Source organism: Tachypleus tridentatus, chromosome 10 (genome assembly GCF_004210375.1).
Source record: "Tachypleus tridentatus isolate NWPU-2018 chromosome 10, ASM421037v1, whole genome shotgun sequence".
In the NCBI taxonomy this organism is placed as follows: Eukaryota; Metazoa; Arthropoda; class Merostomata; order Xiphosura; family Limulidae; genus Tachypleus; species Tachypleus tridentatus.
The window spans coordinates 128,716,670-128,743,266 of NC_134834.1; the positions used below are offsets into that span (position 1 = coordinate 128,716,670).

Genomic DNA, 26,597 nt, shown 5'->3' on the forward strand with positions numbered 1-26,597 from the left:
ACCAAACTGAAATCAACTGCACTGAAAGAACAGGTATACTAGAATATGAAAAGAAAGTGTACTTATGGGATACCACATTATTTCTGGAACAGGAATAAACAGTGATATAATTGGGTCTGAACTGAATTGACAGGCACAATAAAAGATATATAGCACTGAATCACTATAGGAAATACTGGATAACTATGACAAGATACAGTCAGGAGTTGAGAAAAATAGGAAGGCTTGTGTGTATGCAATGTTAAGGAAAGTGCCTTTGGTTACATTTGTTTATGCCAAGTGTCGTCAATCTGGAAAAAACATCCAGTGGAAACACCTCATATAAGACTTAGCAATAAAAAAAAACATCAGGGTGAAGTGCCCTGGACATGTAGGATTCATAACTAGACCTCTGTCCACATCAATTATAAGAAACAAGATGCAATACCAAACATAGTGACAGTGAGTTGTATCATAATGCCAGTAAATGAGCTAGAGAAAACAGCAATAAGTAGCTAGGGCTTGAAAAGCACAAAAATGTATTTGATAGGCCAAGTGCAGTTTGCCTAAGCAAAAAACATCCAGAAGTGCCTTGCATAAGAAACATATGATCTGTTCAGTCAAAACATCCAGGAGCAGCATCTTGGATACTGAATATTATTGTACAATTCATTATTTTGTACTGTAACCATAAGAAAAACTACAGCTCTCTTTTTCACTTAGTGGATACACATGGGCTAGAAAGTGGTTTTCCAACACCCACTCGAGAAGAAATCTTTATGACCTACCACTCTGACAAGTTAGAACCAGAAGTGGTAAGGACTCCCATTCTCCACTAGAAGAAACGTAGCAAAGAAGGAGGCCAGAAGAACAACACACTGAGGACAGTGCAATGGGTGTCCATAATTCCCTATTTGAAAAGCAGATAAAGCCTGAGTGGGGATGGGCAGAAAAAACAACATACATACATACATACATTATGAGTGAGAGAGAGATACATATACAAGCTGCCAGTAGTTTTACAGACTTACAGAAACACCCCATATCAATATAATTATTGAATTCTAGTGCAAGTATAACATGGAGCACATCTGACCATATAAGACCTGTCAGCATGCGAGACCCTGAAATACATTATTTATCAACTAAAAATATGTGTGAAAAGTAATATTCTGGTCTAGCACAGTCAAAGGTGATGAGGCGTGTAGAATCATCACAGAAGGCAAACAATACCTATCCTAGGTCATGCATATAATGTGCAACAAACGTATAGTGAGGTATTCACATTCGAGCCTGAATGATATCCTCCAAAGACTGGCAAACAGATAAAAGTGATAGTTATATGATGAGAAGAAACATTGTGTTATTGGCGACCTTCTACGGACAAATCCGAATAAGCAATCATACAAGTTGATAAACTTAACCAGTGAGTACAATGGGGACATAGGGAATCCTTGGAATAAATAGACAGAAATAACAACATGAATCGAGGTATTATGGACCACACAACATCTTAGGGAACAAATTGGAACAGCTGATACAAACAAACTCTGATCAAACAACCAGGCAAAGAACTGGTAAATAAGATATACAAAAGGACAGGAAGGATGAAAGCCACAGCAAATGGACCAAGATATGAAGAAAACCACTGCCTCTGGTATAAAGACAAGGAGAAAGGAAGAATGGAATGGAAGAGGAAAGATGCTACATGATGAGCAAGTCGATGCTGATGCAAAAGCCACATGAGAAAGTGGAATTCAGTGACAATGGTATGAACTATATCTGATTGCAATTGTCAGAGGAGAGACTGAGACAAAGGAAAGGCCAGGGGATGTTGCTCCAGTGAAGGCGAAAGTAGAGGGAACCATGACTGAGCAGGCCAATACAGAGTAGTGAGAAAGAAAAAAGTTGTCATCTGGATAAGGGGAAAAGACTCTGAAGAAGAGTCTGATTTGAGTGCAGATACATAAGTGAAGACTACTAGGTAGTTCTAGTAGGCCCAGTGAAGAAGATTCATAGTCTGAAAATAAAGATCTAAATTTAGTTATCCTTGCTTAGTGATATAGCTGATAACAGTGGAATAATCAGTTTGAACCACAACCACCTGGCAAACCACCTTGCAGAGGAAATAATACAGAGTCCAATAAACTGCAAAACGTTCCAGGATATATCAAATGGAAAGAAGTCTCCTCAATAAACAACCAACCAGAAATCTCTTGGGAATTGAGGAAAGCTCCCCTCACCCAATCCACACTTGGTATATGAAGATAAGCAACCATCATGATTTGATCATTCAGAGTTCCAGGGAAAAAAACCCTCTTAAGTGAGAGGTAATACTCCATGGTAAAGCACAGTGACTTCAGTTAAAAAGTTCAACTTGGACAATTCTATAACAGGTCTCCAAACATCTGTCTTTTGAGGGACAACAATTAGATGGGAATTACACTCAAGGGGAATGAGTAACACCCATTTGGCAGCCCCTTTGTGTAGTAAATCTTGAACAGACCAATCTTTGAAGAAAAATGATCCCAAAGAGGAGGAAGGAAGGAAATAGATAGATAGGTAGAAACCTTCAGACAGAACTTAGAGCCCAATAGAATTGTCATGAAGTACAGCAATATAAATTAATAAACAACATTTGACATACAAAACCATTATGGAACTTATATGTTAAAAAACAATTATCAAACTTACAAGTCCACTAAAGAAAAGGATAAAGGACACAACAGAAAAACCTATCTTGGAGGAAAAGACAACAAGTTAACAATAAGAAAATTTGACTCAAATTTCATTAGTAATGAAAAACGAAATTACAACTTAATCCTTTTGCTACAGGCTCAGTATAATATACACAAGTTCTACACATTTGGACATGTCAAGTATTTATGCTAACTTTTGACACAACGTTCATATCTTCACTAAATTAGGTAGGTATTTAGTGAAGATTACAGGTAATTTGTATAAAAAGAATCAGATTTTTTTTATGAAATATTTATGCTAAAGATTTGTTAGTGGAAATAGAGTCTGTTTTGTTACTAGTCTGACTACAATGTGTTAAGATCTGGAAATTTTTTATATCTCAGTGGTTGGTTGGTTGATTTCGTGTTTTATGGCACAAAGGAGCTAGGCTATCTGCGCCCAACATCCGGAAAAAAGGTAAAATTAAAGTAAATGTAGTAAAATTCATAAAAGGACATGAAAGTAAAACAAAACAGCAAGTAAAAACATAAATAGCATAAAACCAATGTTTACATCTAGTCTACAACGTTAAGAGAAAAACTACAGTAACAAAATTCGTAACGAGCTGTCTGTAGCATAATGGTAATTATCATAACCCGCCAAGAAGACTAACAGGTAAGTACAAGAACCACCGTCAGTCACCTGAAGTTGGCCTTTCCAGTCCTGGTTCTGGGATATGTGTCATTACAGCCACTATCAAAAAGTAGGTAATAAAAGTGTTAAAAGACATGTAGCAAAATTGTAATAAAAACTCGCCAGGACGACTGACGAGTAGTTTAAACAGCAGCATTAGTCACCTGAAGTTGGCCTTTCCAGTTCTGGAATTTAATGTTATGGCCATTTTCTAATTTCAAATTGAACTAGAGAGATTGTGACTCTTAAAGTGGAACCACAATAAAAAAATTAAATGAAGAAATATAAAACATTTAAATGACATTAAAAAGATTAATGGCTGTTAAAAACTAAAACATTATCAAGGTGGACAGTGTCACCTTCACCAATAACACTGTCTAATGTTATGGAAAAACCTTGGGACAGAACATGTTTAAAATAGTGCCGTTGAGAGTCATAAGGATGGCAAGAAAGTACAATGTAGCTTATAGTAATCTGAGTGTTATACAAACTACACATCGGTGCATCAGTTCCAGATAAAAGGAAGCGATGTGTTAAAAACTGCGACCAATCGTAGTCCAGTCAGAACAACTTCCTCCTTCCGAACCTTACGGAAGCAAGGCAGCCAAACTCCACTATAGGGTTTTATTTGGAAAATAAATACTGATGAGAGAGAAAGTTCCATATCAGGTTTTCTTTAATCGTTTTTTTCAACATGCATTACTCTTACAAGTAAACCTTCAACTTCTTTACAGACATCCTAAAATATAGTAGTATCTTTTAACATCAAAACAGTTTACATAAAACTTACCATCATGTCCAACTTCTGTCAGGATTTTTACAGTCTCATGAGACGTGTCCATTTTTACCATACTTGAAGCAACCAGATTTACTTCTCCCGTCCCCACCTACATTAGGACAATCTTGTGACACGTGCCCATCTTCACCACACTTACAACATCCTGTTAAGATGGTTAAAGGAATACTATGTAACTATATGCATGTATTGTCACCCTAACTGAAAATAAATTAAAACTTAAGACAGAATTTAAGAAGAATATAATGTTACATATTTTTCATGTTGATTTAAAAAATTTATAATAATCTATATTAGTGTTGCAAGTTGAAAGGATTAGGTAGATTTGATACATTCTCAAACTAAGGAGTCATGTTAAAGCAGAAATTTAAATTCTAACAAAGTAACAGGATGCAGAAACTAAAACCATGTTTAAAACAACTTACAACAATTTTCCCCAGAAAATTTAAATGTAAAAAGATGAGCCACAGTGAACCCCGTAATAAAGATTGTATTGTTCTATAATTCTGTGTAAAAACTTCAAAGTTATGTACAGCCATCCCCAATTCTTAATTAATATACTAGAGGAAATGAAGCTACTTCAATATCACTCACTACTCATGTCTAACCAAAGTAACACGTAACCGTCGCTCTTGTTTCTATGGCAACAGGTTACAAATTATAAAATCTTATATTAATAGTTTTAACATTCTAAAGTCTGGGCAGCATCCAGCCTAATCAGGTAAGGATACTGATTCTAACCTAAGTATCTGCAAGAGCTAAGTCATTAGAATCAATAAGTTAATAGAATTCCCAATTTTCAAATATGAACAACTTTAGACAATAAGAAGCCTTGATATTATCAAATTTTCTGATTAACACCATTTTTAAAATCACATTTAACATGAAGTGAACTAGTAGCCAAGAATCTGAACAAAGGGAGAAGAATTTACACTTGGAAGACCTCATTATATATCAAGATCCTTATCAGATACCTGCCAAAAAGGTCTTTTACTGGAGACAGTAACATGAGACTATTTTTAAAAGTCTGCAAGAGCAAGAACTTGGTAGACACCCTCCTGACACTGGTCTTTTCCATGAAAGTCCATGGAATGGTAGATGCAACTTAGATAAATATAATACCAAGGATACCCCAAGCAACCTTGCAGAAGACCCTAACTTGACAGTGAGGACTGGTAATGCCAGGGCAAAAGGATTGACCACTTTTTTATTATTATTATTACCCTAAACCATATGCAAATTTTGGAAAATTCATATACCGTAGGAGGCAACGCCAGCAGTCTGGCAGGATCCAATGAAAGAGAAATGGGTGCTGAAAAAGAAAATATACTTACCCTACTCAAAGGCAGTGTGAAGATTGAAAAAAATAGATTAGAGTTAAAACTCAGCAGGAAATAAAGCAGGTTTTATGAAAGACATGTGAGAATCATCCACATGTACTAACATACAGATAATATCCAAACTGAAGGAGTTGGCTTATCCACACTGTAATATTAGCAGGCAACAGATCTAGACAATGAGGGGTTCAACGGTAGAATAAAAAAATAGCAGGAGCCCTTAAAATACGTACGTGCCAAATAACACCAAGACAAGATGCAAAAGATGAGTCTAAATGAGTATATAGGAAAGAAACAGGAGGGAGGGAAATAGGATGAAAAGTACAATCACCATCCCAAGTAACAGAAGTCTTAGAAAAGAAGTCAGGTCTGGGTAAAGTAAGTACAAGTACAATGTAAGACTGTGAAAAACACTAATGATATTAAAATCAGACCAATGGAGACCATAGGTAAGGAGATGGAAATATGTCTAGAAGCCAATAATTCAAACAGAGCATGTGTCAGAGAATATAAAATCATTGTCAGGTCCCAACGAGGCATGAAAAGGGTCGGAATAAAGTGGGGAAGGCAAAATGTAGAAAACCAAGCTATCCAATAACCAGCTAGAGTGAAGATTGATAGTCCATAGCTAAACAACCACGTGAAAAGGACTGAGCAGTGAGTCACCATAGAACAGGAAGGAAGTGGTAGACAAAACAGTGGTGAAAAGTTTGCCACTTCTGTTGACAGAAAGAAGAAGAAAAAAACGAAGGACAAGAGGAATGTGATATAGAAAGTGGTACACATTTGGAAAGTATAGATGGTTATGGACCAGGCAAATCCCATATATGAAGATGAAAGGATAACACCTTTAGATGAACACAATGTGTGATTTTTATTTTCCAACTTTCCAAATCTGAAATTTAAATTTGTGTTGAATAGGGATCCGAGCTCTCTGGGCAGTGCTAAATTCATTTTCTGTCAATAATAGGAAGAATATGTTTGTATATCAAGAAAGATGTGGATCAGTATTCTATCTGAGACAATATCACCATATTGTTGTGTTCATTAAAGCACACAAATTATTTATTTACTTTTAGATGTTTCATGATGACAATCTTAGATTTAATTTTTTTTAATTAGGTGAAACATATACTGTCATTTCTTGTAATTTTATATAATATTTCTAAAGTATTTTCTTTCTGTATGTAAACTGACAGTGTTCATTGTTTATGAAACTATGTAATCAGGTTTTTAAGTGTCTTTATAGTTGACTGTGTGGGAGATTGCAGTGTAATAGAGATATAAAATAGTGGTATATATAACTAACAAAAACACTTTGTGAAGGACATTCAGGGTATGGACTTAGCAAGAGGAAACACGAAAGCTCACTTTCAGGTTTGTGTTTTTTAGAGACCTTTAAGACAACATCCTTAATATTATAGGATTTGACTGTGGTAGTAATGGGTCTTTTGTCTTACCATGTTCTATATATATCCTTTTATTATTTGTTTAGTAAATATGTAATGTATAATAATTACCTAAGTTAGATACAGATAATTGCAAAACTTTTTTTGTAAGGAAGATATTTCGTGGGTGTGTACATAAATCAAGCTTTCCAGTACACCCTTTTTTAAAATTTAGTACAGTAATTTAAACCTCTTGTGACATCTGAATTGCTCACCAGTGTGGCTGAATCTGCTGTAATATCCAGGTTTATGGAGAGTAAATTCTGTATCTTCTTCCTCCTTACAAAATTCCACACAACACATGATATCTGGTTCTTAGTTTTATAAAGGTGTCTTCTCCATGGATATCTTGCATTCTGTGGACAGATATTGTCAAATAAGGCTTGTTTAAGCTTGTTAGTCACTATAAGGTGTTTAAGTTAATATGAATAATTCTACTATTTTATGGAAGAGGGACAGTTCAGCCAACCTTCTAAACTCTGTATCTTCATAGCTGCTTACTATTAATAGACAAGTTTTTTTGGCAGTGAATTTTATTTTGATGTTATTAAATCAAGATTTTGGGCTGTACCCTGTATACTGGAAATTGTAACATCCTTTTCTAGCCTACCTAATTTCCACCCAAATTTAATTTGATTTTAGTGATTTGGAAAAACTTCAGTGTTACAACCAAATTTTAAAAACAAAATTTTTTGCACAAGAAATAAATACTGCTGCTTTGGTGAAGGGATAATTCAGTGTAATATTTTTTTTTCAGTTGTTGAATTATTTTTGTTTATTTCTTGCTGAAATGTAAGAAAAATAAAGAAAAATTTTCTCGAAGTTAAAGAAATGTATAACTATGTAATATTTCTTGCACCTTAATGCAAAGAAGCACCAGATAAGATTGAAAATACAATAGTAGACAAATACAACAATATATTGATTATTAAATAATGTTAGAAGTTTGTATATGGATATAGATTGTTATTAGATATTTCTGCAGTATTTCATTTTACCATTCCTACTCTAAACTCATCTTCATGCTGTGGAAATTTTCTTGTGACAGAATTTGCTCAGTTTCTTGAAAAATCCCAAATATACTGACAGTAAGGCAGAGAATCGTTTTAAGGTACTGATGTATTTATAGCTCAGCTTCTTTCTGTGTCATCTCCATCACTTAGTGCTTTGATTTTTGTGGGATGTTAGGAGAAGCTTTTTTGTAAAAGTATAAGCATAGATAACCCCTTTTTTTTTAAATGTTAGTTATGGCTAAACAGCAATAAATAGCTGTAGAAGTAAATCAATGAAGTTGATGTACATTATATGTATATATTATTATACCATAAAAAGGGTATGCTATGGATTATATGAACAACACATACAAACAACAGAAAAAGGTTTGACAGAAACATGAAAAAGAGTAAGTACTTCTAACAAATTATAAAATACAAAAATATATTTCTATTCTTCACATATGTCTCTCTTAAGTTAAGACCCTCAATCAAGTTCTTGTCAATTATGCCTTTTTATTGATTTTACATCTGTAAACAAACCATTGCAATTTTTTTGCTACTTGTTCTTGAGTAAAATATTACAGTGATGAACATATACTTGATGGAATTTTAAAACAAAAATTACACTTCTATTAAACAGATGTATCATATTATATTACACTCGGTGACAGCCTTAACTAATGCTAACAGTGAATGTATGGACTATTCTCAATGTATGTTTTACAAGTCCAATATTGTTTTGTTACAGTTTGCAAAAATCTCCTAATAAACATCGATCTGTGAATTTCCAAAGCCTTAAATGAATCAGTTTCCATGCTTAAAAGTAAAAAAATACTTCTTTTCAAAGGTATTTTTCTGGCAAAACTATATTTTATCTACTATTTTTTTCAACCCTAATACTAACAGTAATGAAATTACCAATGTGCAGTGAAATGAGAAACTGATAAATATGAAATAGAATGAACAAATATGTTTTTCCCTCTCTGAATGCTAGGTTTTCTATTTTCTTCAAAGTTTCAGCTTGGCATTTTCCCATACTCTTCTTTTAATTTTATGGTTTTACTGCCTGTACGTAGAACCACTGTCTAAAGACATTAGGAGAATAGTATAATTATGGTGTTAGAAAAACATGCAAGTTCGAGAAGTCTTAATAGAAATGAATAAAATCCCTGTAACCCTGGTTATTCCTGATACAATCACACAGAAATGGAAACCAATGCACAGTTAAATCAAATAATTTCAACTATGGTCCACTCTGTATTTTATGTAGAACATAAGCAACTTTCCCTGATGTTTAGGTCAGTCCTATATAGTTAGCATTGTAACAGGCAAAAACACGACGTTATGTGTTGTGATGCAATACATATTGATAATAAACAGTTTGGAAAGAAGTCAATTAATTCTGCTCTAAGACTGTAACCCAGTATTGGACAATATTTGGACAATATACTGTACATGTTATTCAAGATGTTGTAAAAACATGTAGGTTCAAAATGTCTTGATAGAAATTAAATATAAGCCCCGTAATTTGAGCACTTTTTGAAGGTGGACCTATCTTCAGTTACATATTGGAAATGGTGGTGTAATCAAATGAGTGATATACAAATAAAGGTTGTTTAGTAACATCAGGAAGGTCATCTGGTTTTTCAAGAAATGTCTATTTCTCTGTGTTCTGGTGTAAATGTCTCATTTCCAGTATAATATAACCAATGGTGAGAATGTATGCGAAAATGTGTTAGGAATATTTTACTTTAGAAATGGCTGAATATGTGTGTATTTAAAACTCTGCTTAAGCATTTAAGTAAAGGTAACACCTGGAGACAGTTTAAAAAAGATATACTGATCAGTTTATAAAAATTTATATGAAAATTATCTTAAACAAATAGTATGTTTTACTAAATTCAGCTTTCGCGATACAAGAAGAAATAAGCAAAGAATAAAAATATTGTTTTCGACAAAGATGAAACCAGTGAACGAAGATCATCGATTCCAGATTCTAGATTAAGTTCAAAAGGTTGAACAGTATTTAGATTAGCAATCCAATAAGTTTTTTTTATTTCTCTGTAAGCTTTAATTTTGAATCCTGTTATCAATGGTTCAACAGAAGAGTATAATGAAACCCTATTTCATCAAAGTAAGAAAATGAAAATTTGGTAAATAATAACATAGTTATAGGGTTCCTAAACTACTAAAAAAAACAAAAACTTAGCCACTGGCAACTTTGAGGTACTTGACGTGCGTGTTTGGGTTTGTTACTTAGGATACGTGGTTCCAAGATATTATATGATATATAGTGATGAATAAAAATCATTGCAATCACTCTTTACATTGTTTTATTAAATATTTTCATATTTAAATATTTCATGCCTTATATATTTATAAGGTATTGAGAAAGTACAATTTTTCATGTTAAAAGCATTGTTCTCAGTTATTTCTACAGCCAGTGTGTATTATATCAGTTTCATGACCTGAAGAATTTGTGTGATAGGGTTTCTCCTGTAGTTTGTTATTAATATTATTTTCCAGTAAAGTGCACTTTAACATATTTTTATTAGTTGTCATTATGCTTGAAGATATTTCATTTCCTGTATCAGTAAAATAATAGTTATGTTGACAATTTACTTTGACGTATTTTAGGGGGAATGTGATTCTTCAGATGAAAAAGCTCCTCGGAAATGGTTAATGAACAACTGGGCTTTGGTTTGGGCAATATATAAAGAACAACCTTTTGATGACATCAAGTGAGTGTTAATAATTAATTACCTGGACAGAATTTATTTATTTAATATAAAAAGCACTTGGTAAAAGTTTTGAGCATTACATAAAGATTGAAATTACCAAAAAAAAACATCTTATATTTGTACGTGTTTTATTCATACTGGTTGTGTTTTGAAAGAGATCATTCCAAATACAATAATTACACGTAAGGAGAGTCAGTCTTGATAGGTGGGAGAGAATTCTCTTGTGTTGCTAATGTATTATTTTCATTGAGCTATAAAATTCTATAAAGATGTGGTAATAATCAAAATAAATGTAGATCTAAAGTTAATAAGATATTTCTATTATGTAATATAGTTTTAATTTCTGAATTTCGAAAGTAAAATATTTTAATTTGTAACGTCTTAGTGTTCACATTTCTGTATCACGTGATGGCACTTGTTTGTTCCAAGTTGCTCATCTTGGATCGTCTTTTCACTTGACTGAGATTGAATACAACTTTCAGACATGCAGATTTTCCTAATACATAACATAATGTTACAGTTACCAAGCTATCCCATAAAACTCTGTTTTCTTACATGCAGTCTTTCAAAAATGTCAATAACTCTCTCTCTCTGTCTTTGACATTTGCTATTACATTATTGATAACCAATATTTAACCTTCTGTTTTATGCCATCTCGTTCACAGGATGGCTTTTAAGTTTATCGGGAACGTAGATTCAAATCTGCTATCACTAAGTTTAGTTTAACCAGCTAAGGAAATTGTTTTAATGCACAATGTTTGGTTAGAAAACCAGTTAAATTGTAATAATTATAGGACATTGTATGCTTTGTGTTTATTATTGTTTGTGCTCTAAAGTATATATTTGAAATTAATAAATAATTTGGGAAACAAAATAAACAGCCCAGTGAAAATTTGGGTTAGCATTTCTCAACACTTTAAGTCTTTGACAACAAAAGAAATTACAGCATTCACAATTAAGTACTAGATTTTTGTTATTTTTTGTGTACATATTTTGTTTGTTATAAAAGTAAAAAAAATACTTATTAGGTAACACGAGAAAAAAAAATTGAAGAAATAGATTAATTTATTTGCAATATTTGTATATATGTATGAAAATTGTGTGTATTACATAATTTTATGCTGTAATTTGAACTAAGTGTATACAAGGTGATTCCTAGCTTGTTACATAGGCTTAGTATATTGGAAGTTGTCATATTTAACTGATGCAAGCCTGACAGTAGTCAGGATAAATAATGATAAGCTTCTATTGTAATCTGCAGGGATTTTAGAAATGAAAAATGTTGTTTCATATTTTTGTTTGGTGTGGTTACAAGGTTAAACAAATGGCCTGAGCTCATATAGTGTAAGGGTAGAGAAAATAATGCATAACATATAAAGTTTTACCAAAAAATAACTTGATATTCAATTAGAAGATTCTAGAAGCTCTGCAAATGAAGTTAGGAAACTGTAATATTAAAGATATATAAATTTTATTAATTTTAGCATGAGTTTAAAATTGAGATAAATCTTTATATATATAAAAAAAATTGTTAAGGATGGATTTTTTTTGAGTTTCTCATTTGTTATTGTACCCACTATATTTTGTTTGATAAGAATCACTTCAGGGTTTGTTCCTTTCAATTTCTTCAGGGAATATTTTGGAGTTAAGATCGGCCTGTGATTTGCTTGGCTTGGATTTTACACCTGTATGCTGATTTAAGCTTCATTAGTAGGAGTGTTGTGTTTACTGTATTGGGTGATGCTCACAGGTATGAATAAGGGGGAGAAAAAAGATAAAAGAGTAATCAAACAGTTTATTATTTTTTAAAACTCATGTTTGATCATTTTCTAAATTATACCTCAGATAAATCAGTTACTTAGAGCTACGTGATTGATGGAATGTGGTAAGTGATTAATCACTAGACTAATTAATCAATGGTTAGCTAATTAATTATTTTCACACAAGCCATTTGTCGCTGGAATAATTGGAAAGAATAATAAATGGAACCATTAATTTTTATTGGTTGATATGTTTTGAACCATTAATTTATCTTAAAATATTTTAAATAATTTTTGTGATAAATTGATTTAAACATAATTTAAGTTAATCAGTTATTTTATGTGGCATTATCATTGAAATTGATAATTGTATATTATGGTTGATTTGGGTGTCCAGCTGTACTGTGTTATTTCTATAGACTTAAAACTAAAATGCATTTGTTTTTATAGTAAGGGAATTTGTGAAGACTACAAGGACACCATTTTATCTCGTCGGTGTGACGTAGAAGGATGTAGATATGGAAGATTAGGCCAGACGTGCACTTTTGCAAGAATAACTCATCTTTTCGACAATGGTGCTGCTGTATTTCTTGATTTTATGTCACTCTGGGGTAAGTATTATATAGATTTACATGTTAAAGCTGAAGAGGAATAAATAATATTCTCTTTTTCAGACTCTGAAAAAATTTTTGTTATTTAGTTTTAAGACGTTTTTAAGTAATGCTTTTCTTGTGCCTATTTTCTTTTTGCATGTTGACTATCCAACATGCATAGTAATTTTGATCTCAAGATTAAAAATACTTGTATGCATCAGAAAATGTTCCAATTTCACATACAAAATTTTTATAACCTCCAGATAATTATCGCCTTGTAATAGGGGAGACATCATTTGTTTTAAAAACAATTGTGGTTCTGGTTTTTATTCATCTTTCTTTTCATGAGCAGCCAAATTTTGGTGAGAGTTTTATCAGCACTTCATTGGTCATTTGTTTGTAGTATGATTTGTAGTATGTAGTTGCTCATCAATTCCATTAAAATCCAAACTGATGTGCTAATGATGTGATTTATTTTAACAAGAGGGATGAAAACTGTACACATATTTTAGCCAGTTTTTTTTTTTCAAACTGCATTCATCTTTACATTCTTGATGTTGAATGGTTTCCAGAAACCTCTGACCCAGATGTTTCTGTTGCTGTCCACTGCCCCTGATCATTTATCTGATCATTTATGTGCTTTAAACGAGGCTATGACGTATTCATTTATTTGTTGGGTCAAAGAAGTGGTGTTTGGAGTAAGAAACTCCACAGAAATGTTTGTTGATGTGTAAATTAGGTTGTTAGGGTGATTTGGTGAGTTGTCATCAACCACTAGTGCTTTATGGGAAACATTTTCCATAGAAAAACATCTCTTTACTGTAGGGCAGACAAAGTTGTAAACCAGTTGTCAAAAATTGTTTTTGTTGTTTAAACCTGTTCTGTCTGGCATCCTCTTCCAATATAGATCAGTCTCTCAAACGTTGAAAACTTGACGGGTCATATATCCTCTTTGTTCAATAATATCTTTTAAACTGGTTGGCACATTGATGTTGCTTCCCTTTTAGCACTTGCCGCCTTTAGGCTGTGTAAATGATGCTCTTTTTTTTAATTTGTCAAGTCATCCTTTGCTATCCATTATCTTAGGGCAATACCGATTTAGTAACTTAAGAGATAATTTTTTCTTTCTTGATAGTTGCTGTAGCTGATGATGAGAACATAAGTCTGGCTTTCGTCAAACTTCTTGATGGTTTCCAGTTTTGTTGTTACTGAGATGGGTTGTGTCTCTGTGTTTTGGCTTACTGCTGGCACTGGAATCACTTGCAGTATGCTTTACTAATCATTTTGTATTTAAGGGCAGAGTACAGTCTAAATAAAACTATATAAGTACATTGGTTGACACCTTTCATGATCCGAACAAGACACTCTTAGCACACGGGCTGGTCAAACTGAAGTGTCATGATGTTTCAGTAAGTTACGTTCAGAATATAATTAAACCACTTATCTACCTTGATGTACGAACAAACTTGACAAGAAACCATAGATGATAATGCAGCTTTTAATATTATATAAATTTTAAGTTCTTAATAATATAAGAAAATATTTAAAAAACAAATTTAAATTACCCTGGTGTGAGAATTTGAATATTTGTTCTTCAGTTATTTCCCCTTTTGAACTTCCCCCCTTAAACTATTTAAATGTTATGTAAAATGTCATTAATCTTCTAAATTTTATATGCTTCAATCATATGGAACTTCAGAGCAACCAATGAAAATGCAAGAACCTCTTGCCACACCCACCTTGCTCAAATTTACAAAATGTTAATACATTTTTCTGAGGCTAAGTCTTCTTAAATTTATAACCAACAGGAAGTCTAGAATACAAATGAGTGATTAAAGTATGATTCATCCCATATGATATTACAGATAATTGATAAATTTAGCTAATTAGATGTTTGAGCTTTTTGGATTTTATTTGCTCTAAATCTTTGTGATTTTTAGTCAGGTGGTATTCTGTACATTTAGTGTTTTAATATTTTTTAATGTTTGGTTAGTTTTGTATTTTGGCCAAAGGTACTTAAGGGCTAACTGCATTAGCCATCCCTAATTTAGCAATGACATACCAAAGAGAAGACAGTTAGTTAGTTACCACTCTTGAACTACTATTTTTATAATGTTACAACATCCCAATGGGTAAAAGTATGAACATGTTTGGGGACAGGGATTTGAACCCATAACCAACAGACAGTGAGACAAACCATTACCATCATTTCTTCTCACTATGGGCTTGGTTGAATCAGCCAAGTTTGTGACCCTAAATTTATCTTTATAGTTTCACCACAATAATTCGTAATACGTTTAGTGTATCTTCATAAAAATTGTGTCAACTGTGAATAATGATTGAATCATTTGTTGAGAAAAACATAATTTATAATGAAGTCTCTTTTACTGCAAGAGTCTGTGAATGTGTGGAATCAGAAAATTGACTACTGTGGGTACTCATCTGAAATTTAAATTTAAACATCATAAATAAACGTGAAACATTTTGATCAGTAAAACTAGAATGTATTTTGTATTATTCTACCCAAACTCTGTGTGAGGTTTGTCAATATGACCAATCTTGTAACCATTAAAATAAATCAAAATTATCTTTTTTGTTTTTCTGTAATGATTTCAGATTGTAATATGAAACTACATTTGTTTATTCTAAATAGCCTTTTTTGTAACAGTGTTATTGCTCTATAAACTAAGGTTAACTAATATGCCTTCCAAACAGGTTGGAAAACATGTAGCTCACATTATCTCAATGAACTACATAATGCACACGAGCTACTCACAGATTTCTTGATTGAGGAAAAAGTGACTGCAATCACAAAGTAATAACCGCCACAGTTGTCGTGTTTGTGTATCTCCTCCTTTCTCTTCTTGAGGATTTATCCTGGTGATATGATCATGCCAACACCACATTAAGCATCCATTTGTTTCCCTTCCCCCCTTAATAACTGGATCTCCACTTTTCCAGGCACTCCTATGAGATACATGCAGTTTCTTCATGATTTTCTCATTTCTTGTCTCTTCTTGTGAATTATTTGTACATGATCTACTCTGAAAATTCTGCACTTGTTTCTTACATCAAGTATTGGGGGTTACCCATTTAAGGACTTTGTTTCCACATGTTGTTTGTGATTTATTCCCATTGATATTTGCCATGTGCTTATGGCATATTCACTCTCTTGGCTGGACCAGATTCTTTCTTTCAGGTGTTTTTTCAGGTTTGCTGTGTCTCTCTTGGAGGCTTTTGCCACTTATCTCAACACCAGACTTTTTTCTTGAGCTCTGACAGTTGAAGCTCTTAGCCAGAACTGGTCTCATCATTTTCTTATATACCTGTGTCACCTCTATTGCTCCAACTTCACACATTGAATGGGATTTGCCTGGTTTATAACCACCTATACTTTCCAACTGTGTACCACTTTCTATATCACATTCCTCTTGTCCTTCGTTTTTTTTTTCTTCTTTCTGTCAACAGAAGTGGCAAACTTTTTACCACTGTTTTGTCTACCACTTCCTTCCTGTTCTATGGTGACTCACCGCTCAGTTCTTTTCACGTGGTTGTTTAGATATGGACTATCAATCTTCACTCCAACTTGGTTTTCTACATTTTGCCTTCCCCACTTTATTCCGACCCTTTTCATGCCTCGTTGGGACCTGACAATGATTTTATGTTCTCTGACACATGCTCTGTTTGAATTATTGGCTTCTAGACATATTTCCATCTCCTTACCTATGGTCTCCATTGTTCTGATTTTAATATCATTAGTGTTTTTCACAGTCTTACATTGTACTTATACTTACTTTACCCAGACCAGGCTTCTTTTCTAAGACTTCTATTACTTGGGATGGTGATTGTACTTTTCATCCTATTTCCCTCCCTCCTGTTTCTTTCCTATATACTCATTTAGACTCATCTTTTGCATCTTGTCTTGGTGTTATTTGGCACGTACGTATTTTAAGGGCTCCTGCTATTTTTTTATTCTACCGTTGGACCTTTCATTGTCTAGATCTGTTGTTTGCTACTATTACAGTGTGGATAAGCCTTCAATTTGGATATTATTTCCTGTATGTTAGTGCATGTGGATGATTCTCACATGTCTTTCATACATTATCTTTAAAAACCTGTTTTATTTCTTGCTGAGTTTTAACTCTAAGCTATTTTTTTTTCAATCTTCACACTGCCTTTTCTTTTCTTCTTGCTTTTTCAGACTTTTAAAAATAGTCTCATGTTACTAGTAAAAGACCTTTCTGGCAGGTATCTGATGAGGATCTTGATACATCCCCAGGTCTCCCAAGTGTAAATTCTTCTTCCTTTGTTCAGATTTCTAGCTACTAGGGTGGTGAACATTAGAGAGTTTCTCATTCATTGTGATACTGCTTGTATAGTTTAGATCTGTCTCCAAACAGCCCTGTTGCAGCAAGAGTGTCAAGTCGATTTTAGGTGAACCACACACCGTATGGTCTGATTGTGCCATAACAACACTACACATCTGGGCTCACTGATAACTTGTGTGCTTTGTTGGTTATGATGATATTTCATTCATCTCTGTGATACATAGGGGTCTTTTGCCTTTAGTTGGAGAATAGTGATCAAGATTAGATAGTCTCCCATAGATTCATGCCGTATAGAGCCCTTGCTGTTAAGTGCCATACTTAATTTTCTTTCTGTAAGGATCTCATATAGGTTTAATGTTTGCATCAACCTCTCCACCATTTTATGTAGGTTTCCATATGTTTTGTTTATACAGAAGAGATATTGTCTCAGCAGTTAACATTTTTGTGACCTGAGAATGTGTTTCGGATGGACACTCACCTGTGATAGATTCCTATCCATCCTCCTCACTTCTGGTGTTCTTTCTTCATGCCTCTTGTAAGAATGACATTATTTCGAGTGCAAGTGTTTAAGGGGAGATGTTGTGCAAGAAGGTTGTGTTGCTCTCCTATTGGTGGAGAGGTAGAATTGTAGGATTTCATCATGTTCAGTTCATGTTAAATGTGATTTTTTTAAATGGTGTTAAGCAGAAAATTTGATAATATCAAGGCTTCTTATTGTCTAAAGTTGTTTACATTTGAAAATTGGGAATTCTAAAGGATGTTTGTTAATACAAGAGTATGAAAAGTAATGGTGTGCTTTAACAAAAACATTGTGTATAATGGTGTATCATACAAACTAACTTGTTTTCATTTGAGTTTGTAAGAAGTATGGGATTTCATCTTTTTTATATCAGTCAAATTGTGCACTGAACCTATGCTGCTCAGGTATACCAGTTATTGATTAATTCTGATGTAATTATAATCTGTGACTAGTGTTAACGGGCGATAATTATCTTGTTAATTACATATGATAGGTTAGATTAAACTTTTTTTTTTATATAAATACAAATATAATACTTTCATCATCTGTTAAGTTGTAGTGTTTTGAAAGATTTTCAGTTCTGCCATAATGTTTTATGTTCCATTTTCTTTTATAGCAAGTTGTTATTGATGACTATTATAAACTGGGAGAAAACTGAAAACGTACTGATTCAGAAAAAGCTGTTTGTTGTTCACAAGAATCGTTAAACATGCGCCAGTTTGATATCACGGAGTATAATATTACATGTAACAACTGGCATTAGTGAACTACCTGTCTGAAAGAAACTAAAACCATAAACAAGTTTTCTTCATGGTTGCATTTGTTTTAAGAGTATTGCAGTTTACAGTAATCTGTGTGAAACATGGGCAGTAGTGAACTACCTGTGTAAAGAAACTGAGACCAAAAACAATTTCATATAAGATTATATTTATAATATTAATGAAGAAACGGTTATTAACTGATTGATTCTTATGACTTAGCTCTTGCAGATACTTAGGTTGGATACCTTAGAAACAGTATCCTTACTTGATTAGGATGGATGCTGCCCAGACTTTAGAATGTTAAAACTATTAATATAAGATTTTATAACTTGTAACCTGTTGCCATAGAAACATGAGTGTGCTATAAGAGTGACAGTTACATGTCACTTTGGTTAGACATGAGTAGTGTGTGATATTGAAGTAGCTTCATTTCCTCTAGTATATTAATTAAGAATTGGGGATGGCTATACATAACTTTGAAGTTTTTATACAGAATTATAGAACAATACAATCTTTATTATGAGGTTCACTGTGGCTCATCTTTTACATTTAAATTCTCTGGGAGAAGTTTTTGTAAGTTGTTTTAAACATGCATCCTGTTACTTTGTTAGAATTTAAATTTCTGCTTTAACATGACTCCTTAGTTTGAGAATGTATCAAATCTAACTAATGCTTTCAACTTGCAACACTAATATAGATTATTATAAATTTTTAAATCAACATGAAAAACATGTAACATTATATTTTTCTTAAATTCTGTGTTAAATTTTAATTTATTTTCAGTTAGGGTGATAATACATGCATGTAGTTGCATAGTTTTTTTTAACCATCTTAACAGGATGTTGTAAGTGTGGTGAAGATGGACACATGTCATGAGACTGTCCTAATGTAGGAGAGGACAGGAGAAGTAAATCTGGTTGCTTCAAGTATGGTGAAGATGGACACGTCTCACGAGACTGTAAAAAATCCTGACAGAGAAGTAGGACGTGATGGTAAGTTTTATGTAAACTGTTTTGATGTTACTATATACTACTATATTTTAGGAAGTCTGTAAAGAAGTTAAAGGTTTACTTGTAAGAGCAATGCATGTTGAAAGAAACGAGTAAAGAAAACCTGATATGGAACTTGCTCTATCATCAGTATTTAACTTCCTAACAGGTTATGCAACAATTAGCTATAGAAAAACATGAAATGAAGTATACTTTTTCCACTAAGATGGCCCTCATCGTTGATCCTTGCACGTGGTGAGGGGACCTCCCAGGGGAAGGTTCTGTTCTTTCAGTTTACCTCCTCTGGGATCTAAACATCCACCCACGTGTTTGCCACAAGTGGCGGGCGACCTGTGAAGGGGAGAAGAGGGTCCTTGTGGTTGAGGGGTCCAACCGTAACACACCACTTTGGCCTTGAATTCCTTGGGTCGGTCGGCTAGTCCTCTTGAGCTAGGGTCAACCAAGTGCCAGTGTTGGAAGTTCTCAATTATAAGTACTTAAAGTTGTGAGAATATTGTGTTCATTGTTTTTTAACCAAACTTCTACCTGTTTTTCCAGTAAATATTATCTGTGTATTTAAGGCAGTACTCAATCTGCACTATCTATACTGACTTGCTTAGTTCTCTTCAGGCCATGGAATTGCTTCACGTTGGTTCACCACCCTGTTCTTGCTGATATTCAAAACCAACTGGCCCATTTCTCTTTAACATCTACATCTATCCAGTTTTTCTGGATATTGGGCTACGTTGGTATTCATGGGAAAGAGCTCGCCGACACTGCAGCTAAATCTATCTGCTTTGGCACTATCATCGCTGTGCCTATTCCATACATGGACTATGGTCCCTTATTCAAGACTCGGCTCTGTGCCAGCTGGCAGTCGACTTGAAGTGAACAATGAGAAAACAAGCTTTTCCAAATAAAACCCTATAGTGGAGTTTGGCCACTTTGCTTCCGTAAGGTTCGGAAGGAGGAAGTTGTTCTGACTGGATTGATCAGTTTTTTAACACATCCTTTCCTTTTATCTGGAACTGATGCACCAAGGTGTAGTTTGTGTAACACTCAGATTACTATAAGCCACATTGTACTTTCTTGCCATCGTTACGACTCTCCACGACGGAACTATTTTAAACATGTTCTGTCCCAAGGTTTTTCCATAACATTAGACAGTGTTATTGGTGAAGGTGACACTGTCCACTTTGATAATGTTTTTAGTTTTTTAACAGCCATTAATCTTTTTAATGTGATTTAAGTGTTTTATATTTCTTCATTTAATCTTTTTTATTGTGGTTCCATTTTAAGAGTCACAATCTCTCTAGTTCGATTTTAAATTAGAAAATGGCCGTAACATTAAATTCTAGAACTGGAAAGGCCAACTTCAGGTGACGAATGCTGCTGTTTGAACTACCCGTCAGTCGTTCTGGCCAGTTTTTATTACAATTTTGCTTTTAACACTTTTATTACCTACTTTTTGATAGTGGCTGTAATGACACATAACCCAGAAGCAGGACTAGAAAGGCCAAGTTCAGGTGACTGACGGTGGTTCTTGTACTTACTTGTTTGTCTTCTTGGCGGGTTATGGTAATTACCAGTGTGCTACATACAGCTCGTTATGACTTTTTTTACTGTAGTTTTTCTCTAAACGTTGTAGACTAGATGTAAACATTGGTTTTATGCTATTTATGGTTTTACTTGCTGTTTTGTTTTACTTTCATTTGTTTTTATGAATTTTACTTGTTTTCCCAGAGTTGGGCGCAGATAGCCTAGCTCCTTTGTGCCATAAAATACTAAATCAGCCAACCAACCACTGAGATATACAAAATTTCCAGATCTTAGCACATTGTAGTCAGACTAGTAACAAAACAGATTCTATTTCCACAAACAAATCTTTAGCATAAATAGTTCATAAAAAAATCTGATTCTTTGTATACAAAATACCTGTAATCTTTACTAAATACCTACCTATTTTGTGAAGATGTGAACGTTGTGTCAAAAGTTAGCATAAATACTTGACATGTGCAAATGTGTAGAACTTGTGTATATTATACTTAGCTTGTAGGAAAAGGGTTAAGTTGTAATTTCCTTTTCATTACTATTAGTTGCATCCAGTTGGGGATTAGGCTTGAGTCAAATTTTCTAATTGTTAACTTGTCTTTTCCTCCAATATAGGTTTTTCTGTTGTGTCCTTTATCCTTTTCTTTAGTGGACTTGTAAGTTTGATAATTGTTTTTTAATATGTTCCTTAATGGTTTTGTATGTCAAATGTTTCTTATTAATTTATATTGCTCTACTTCATGACAATTCTAGTGGGCTCTAAGTTCTGTCTGAAGGTTTCTACCTATAGTTCTGCCTTTTCCCCTGGTAAATTTCCTTCCTTCCTCCTCTTTGGGATTATTTTTCTTCAAAGATTGGTCTGTTCAAGATTTACTACACAAAGGGGCTGCCAAATGGGTGTTACTCATTCTCTTTGAGTGTAACTCTCATCTAATTGTTGTCCCTCAAAAGATAGATGTTTGGAGACCTGTTATAGAATTGTCCCAGTTGAACTTTTTAACTGAAGTCACTGTGCTTTATCATGGAGTATTATCTCTCACTTCAGGTTTTTTTTTTTTCCCCTGATACTCTGAATGATCAAATCATGATGGTTGCTTATCTTCAGATTCGAACTGTTCTTGTGTCATGCTGTTTTGTATGGTTCATCCAGTAGGCTTGTTTCTTCCATTTCCAGGTGCTACTGTTTGTTTCTTTGTTTTATGAAGTGGAATAATGTTTCTTTGGTGGATTGGGTGAGGGGAGCTTTCCTCAATTCCCAAGAGATTTCTGGTTGGTTGTTTATTGAGGAGACTTCTTTCCATTTGATATATCCTGGAACGTTTTGCAGTTTATTGGACTCTGTATTATTTCCTCTGCAAGGTGGTTTGCCAGGTGGTTGTGGTTCAAACTGATTATTCCACTGTTATCAGCTATATCACTAAGCAAGGGGTAACTAAATTTAGATATTTATTTTCAGACAATGAATCTTCTTCACTGGGCCTACTAGCACTACCTAGTAGTCTTCATTTATGTATCTGCACTCAGATCAGACTCTTCTTCAGAGTCTTTCTCCCCTTATCCAGACGACAACTTTTTTCTTTCTCACTACTCTGTATTGGCCTGCTCAGACATGTTTTCCTCTACTTTCAGTGATGTCGAGAAACCCACTTGTTGAGAAATTTATATTCAAAACGGCTCGTTTGGGTTGAGAAAATATTTTACATAGAAGAGCTCTCAACCCAAATGAGCCGCTTTTGCATATAAACTCCTCTACTTTGTTCTTTACTGGAGCAAACATCCCCTGTCCTTTCCTTTGTCTCAGTTTCTCCTCTGACAATTGCAATCAGATATAGTTCATACCATTGTCACTGAATTCCACTTGCTCATGTGGCTTTTGACGAGTTCCTTGCATCAGCATGGTCTTGCTCATCATCTTTCGTTTTCCATTCCTTTCTTCCTTTCTCCTTGTCTTTATACCAGAGGCAGTGGTTTTCTTCATATCTTGGTCCATTTGCTGTGGCTTTCATCCTTTCTGTCCTTTTGTATGTCTTATTTACCAGTTCTTTGCCTGATTGTTTGATCAGAGTTTTGTTATGTGAACTTTGGGATACAAAAGTTCATTTTTGGATTTAATGAAAATTTTAGTAAATTTGTACACTTTTGTATTAGATGTGAAAAAAAAATTTCTTAAAATTTTATCTGAAGATGCTGAAGTCTACATTTTATTGTAACATCCATTATTATACATAAAATGTGATGTACAATTGTTATTAAAATTTAGTGCTTTAGCAGGTATCTGGGATTTGCATGTAAAAGTGCAATTGCACAACATCCAATTTCTTAATTGTAATGTGAACTTTAGAACTACATAAAATTGCATGGTATAATAGCTCCTGGTTGAAGAAAGTTGAAATAGAAACAACTCTCAACCAAAATTAAACTGATGAATAAGGAAGCCAAAAGAAAATATCAAACTTGCTAGTGTGTGAAATAATTTGCCCCAGAAAATCTAAAGTATTATTCATTATTCAGGAGACATGAATTAAATGTATAATATGACCAAAGAAATTATATTTAGTTGTCTTATTCTTGTAAATTAATAATTTAAATCCCCATGGTCGGTCTTTTATTTTTGTTATTTTGTGAAATTAAATTGCTGTATATGTGAATCAGTTTTCGCTTTGTTAGTATTTGTAAGGTGCAATAAATTAATATGTAGAAAAGTAGGGAAAAGTTGAGTGACTACTCTGTATTATGCAGTTTTGTTTACCTGTGAAAATAAATTAATTCCTGTTACATATCCTTAAATTCCTTGTGTGGTACTAGAATATTGTAGATACATGTGTACTAAAAATAATTGTTTATTAAAAAATAACATGTTGAAGGTTAATTTGCATTATTTGAGAAGCAAAGAAAAAATTGTGCTCGTTTTTAATGATATTTATCATTGGAGCATATTGATCTCATATTTTTATTTTTCTATCCTGTTGTTTCCTAGTGGGAGGAAAAATTTTCCTTTGGACCTTTTACAATGCCATCATCCTTGTGAACCTCTCCAACAACTTCATTCAAGCATTAAACAGAAATTCACAAAAGTTTATCAGACTTTCTTCCATCCCATTCCCTCACTTCCAGACTTTTTTTTTTTCTTTTCAGAACAGCAGGTGCACCAGGTGACATTACAGTTTTATTGAGCTGAGATAATAAGAAAATATATAATTTGAGTGAGATTAGGTTAACCTCATGAGGCTACATTTCTGTAATTTGTAGATTCAAGGTATTTATTACTCTTTGTTTGAAAAATATTTTTTTTTGCTAGAAAGTGTGAGTTTCATTGCCTGTAATTATAATTATCATTTTCTTTTTACAAATTGTTCCATAAAACAAAAGTTTAGAAGTATGAGTAAAAAGTTTGTGTGACAATGACAAGCTATTTTTTGGTAGTCATGAATCTAAGGTTGTGAATATTCAGTATAGCTTTGCTCCAAAATAAGCAGAGGCATTTCATAAATTAGGGAATTTTTCTTGATTTGACAGTTAATTTAAATTTATTAAAGCTAGCTTTTGTTGTTTCAACTTCAGTGTCGAATAAAGGTGTCTTCTCCATGGATATCCTGCATTCTGTTTACTGATATTGTCAAATAAGGCTTGTTTAAGCTTGTAAGTCACTATAAGGTGTTTAGGTTAATATGAATTATTCTACTATTTTATGGAAGAGGGACAGTTCAGCCAACCTTCTAAACTCATAGCTGCTTACTATTAATAGACAAGTTCTTTTGGCCATGAATTTTATTTTTATACTGGAAATTGTGACATCATTTTCTAGCCTACCTAATTAACACCCAAATTCAATTTAATTACATTGCAGAAGAGGGCCATCTTTTTAATCAAGTTTTATACATTTCTTTATTGGTATATTGAACTGTTTTTTTTAGTTTTAGTGTTGATGGTCATTTTTACCCTTTAATAAAAATATATTCAAAAGAGATCTGTTATACCTTTCAATTGATTTATGCTAAACTATTTAGATTAATATTACAAAACACAGATTTTTTATGCATTTTTATTAAATAGAAACTGGTTTTAAGAAAATCTCCATTAAAAAGACAAAAAGTGTGAAATTTCTCTAATCCAAGAAGGTTTGTAATAATAATAAGCTTTGAATGCATTGTATCTTGAAGGTATCTTTAATATCATTGTAAGAGAATTACATCTTCATGAAGGGTAGTTGTTTTGGACGGTATAATCACTGTTACTTGTGAGACTATGCATATTTATTTTACAGACCAAGAATGTAAGAATTGCTAACTTCAGTATATTAAGAGAGAGTTGTCCTCAGACTTTTTTATTATTATTATTATTCTTTACATACTCAAAGTAAATCTTAGTGAAAACACTACTCTTATGTGAGATCAGTGGTTAACTTAATTTGAATGATTATTCATATCTGGATTATTTCATTTGGTTCATATATCGGCTAAACTTCTCTGTTAAGAGAAACAGTTGCACATCAAATTCCTTCTATAAAATGCTTAACAGTTAAGTTTTTGAATGGTAATTGTCATTGTATCTATGATAGTACTAAACTTAATTACACAGGATGAGGAGGGTGGTCGTGGAGATCACATGACTTTACAAATTTTCTTGTTGGGGCAAAAGGACCTGTAATTATTCCAGTATGTTTAGCTATGTTTCTTACTTTGATAAACAGTTGTTGTTCAAAAATGTGGTTGTATTAATATTTGGATTGTAAATCTTTATAAGTCTAGTATATTATTTGTTTTTGAATTTCGCACAAAGTTACATGAGAGCTTCCCTAATTTAGAGGGAGGGCAGCTAGTCATCACCACCCACTGCCAATGTTTGGGCTACTCTTTTACCAACAAATAGTGGGATTGACTGTTACATAATAACATCCCCATGGCTGAAAGGGCAAGCATATTTGGGGCAACGGGGGATTTGAATCCGTGACTCTCAGATTACGAGTCAAACACCTTAACCCACCAGGCCACGTCGGGCCCCGTGTAGTATAATATTTTGTTAATAATGCTGGTTTTATTGCAGTGTTTGTTTTTGTTTTTCCCTAACCACAGCTTTAACATTGTGAATAAGGGAGATGGTCTGGTACAGAGTGGTCTGAGGTTTGGTGTTGGGACTCTGTTCCCTTCCTAAGTGCTGTGCTGTGCAAATTGTTCTGCTTCTGTTAAAGTTTGTTGTTTTGACTTTACAGTGTTTAATGATCTTGTTGTTATATAAGTATTTTACCTTGCAAATGACTGATAATATAATCTCAAGTGTGAGCCTACCAGTGACAAATTTCACTGTTGAATTGTTTGAAATCTTCTATGTGTAAACTGGTAGACAACCTCCAGGGAAGTAAAATCAACAGAATAAAATAGCTCGTGCTCATTTTATACACTTCACTGTGTCTTGCTGATCTAGATATTT

General features: G+C 33.3%; 1 protein-coding gene and 1 long non-coding RNA gene across 8 annotated transcripts in view; one reads left to right on the forward strand and one right to left on the reverse strand.

Annotated features, from left to right (window-relative positions):
- LOC143230288 (uncharacterized) overlaps window positions 1–9,652 on the reverse strand; it is an 84,734-nt gene extending 75,082 nt beyond the window's left edge. Inside the window, exons 1-2 of one of the 3 annotated variants that reach the window (XR_013016344.1) lie at window positions 7,148–9,652; window positions 4,142–4,292 (exon numbers count right to left, since the gene is read on the reverse strand). This is a non-coding gene — a long non-coding RNA (uncharacterized LOC143230288). The remainder of the gene's footprint in view (window positions 1–4,141; window positions 4,293–7,147) is intronic. The other 2 variants (XR_013016343.1, XR_013016342.1) reach the window with 2 other exon arrangements.
- LOC143230287 (uncharacterized) overlaps window positions 1–26,597 on the forward strand; it is a 75,965-nt gene that overhangs the window by 29,854 nt on the left and 19,514 nt on the right. For 2 of the 5 annotated variants that reach the window (XM_076463553.1, XM_076463552.1), the window contains exons 1-4: window positions 4,339–6,861; window positions 10,565–10,668; window positions 12,879–13,039; window positions 19,469–19,622. The exons of 2 other annotated variants lie outside the window; for them this stretch is intronic. In XM_076463553.1, coding sequence (XP_076319668.1) covers window positions 6,823–6,861; window positions 10,565–10,668; window positions 12,879–13,039; window positions 19,469–19,506 — 342 coding nt within the window. In that variant the 5' untranslated portion in view covers window positions 4,339–6,822 and the 3' untranslated portion in view covers window positions 19,507–19,622. Of the gene's footprint in view, window positions 1–4,338; window positions 6,862–10,564; window positions 10,669–12,878; window positions 13,040–19,468; window positions 19,623–24,147; window positions 25,138–26,597 lie in introns of those variants that run through there. One more of the 5 variants, XM_076463551.1, reaches the window with a different exon arrangement.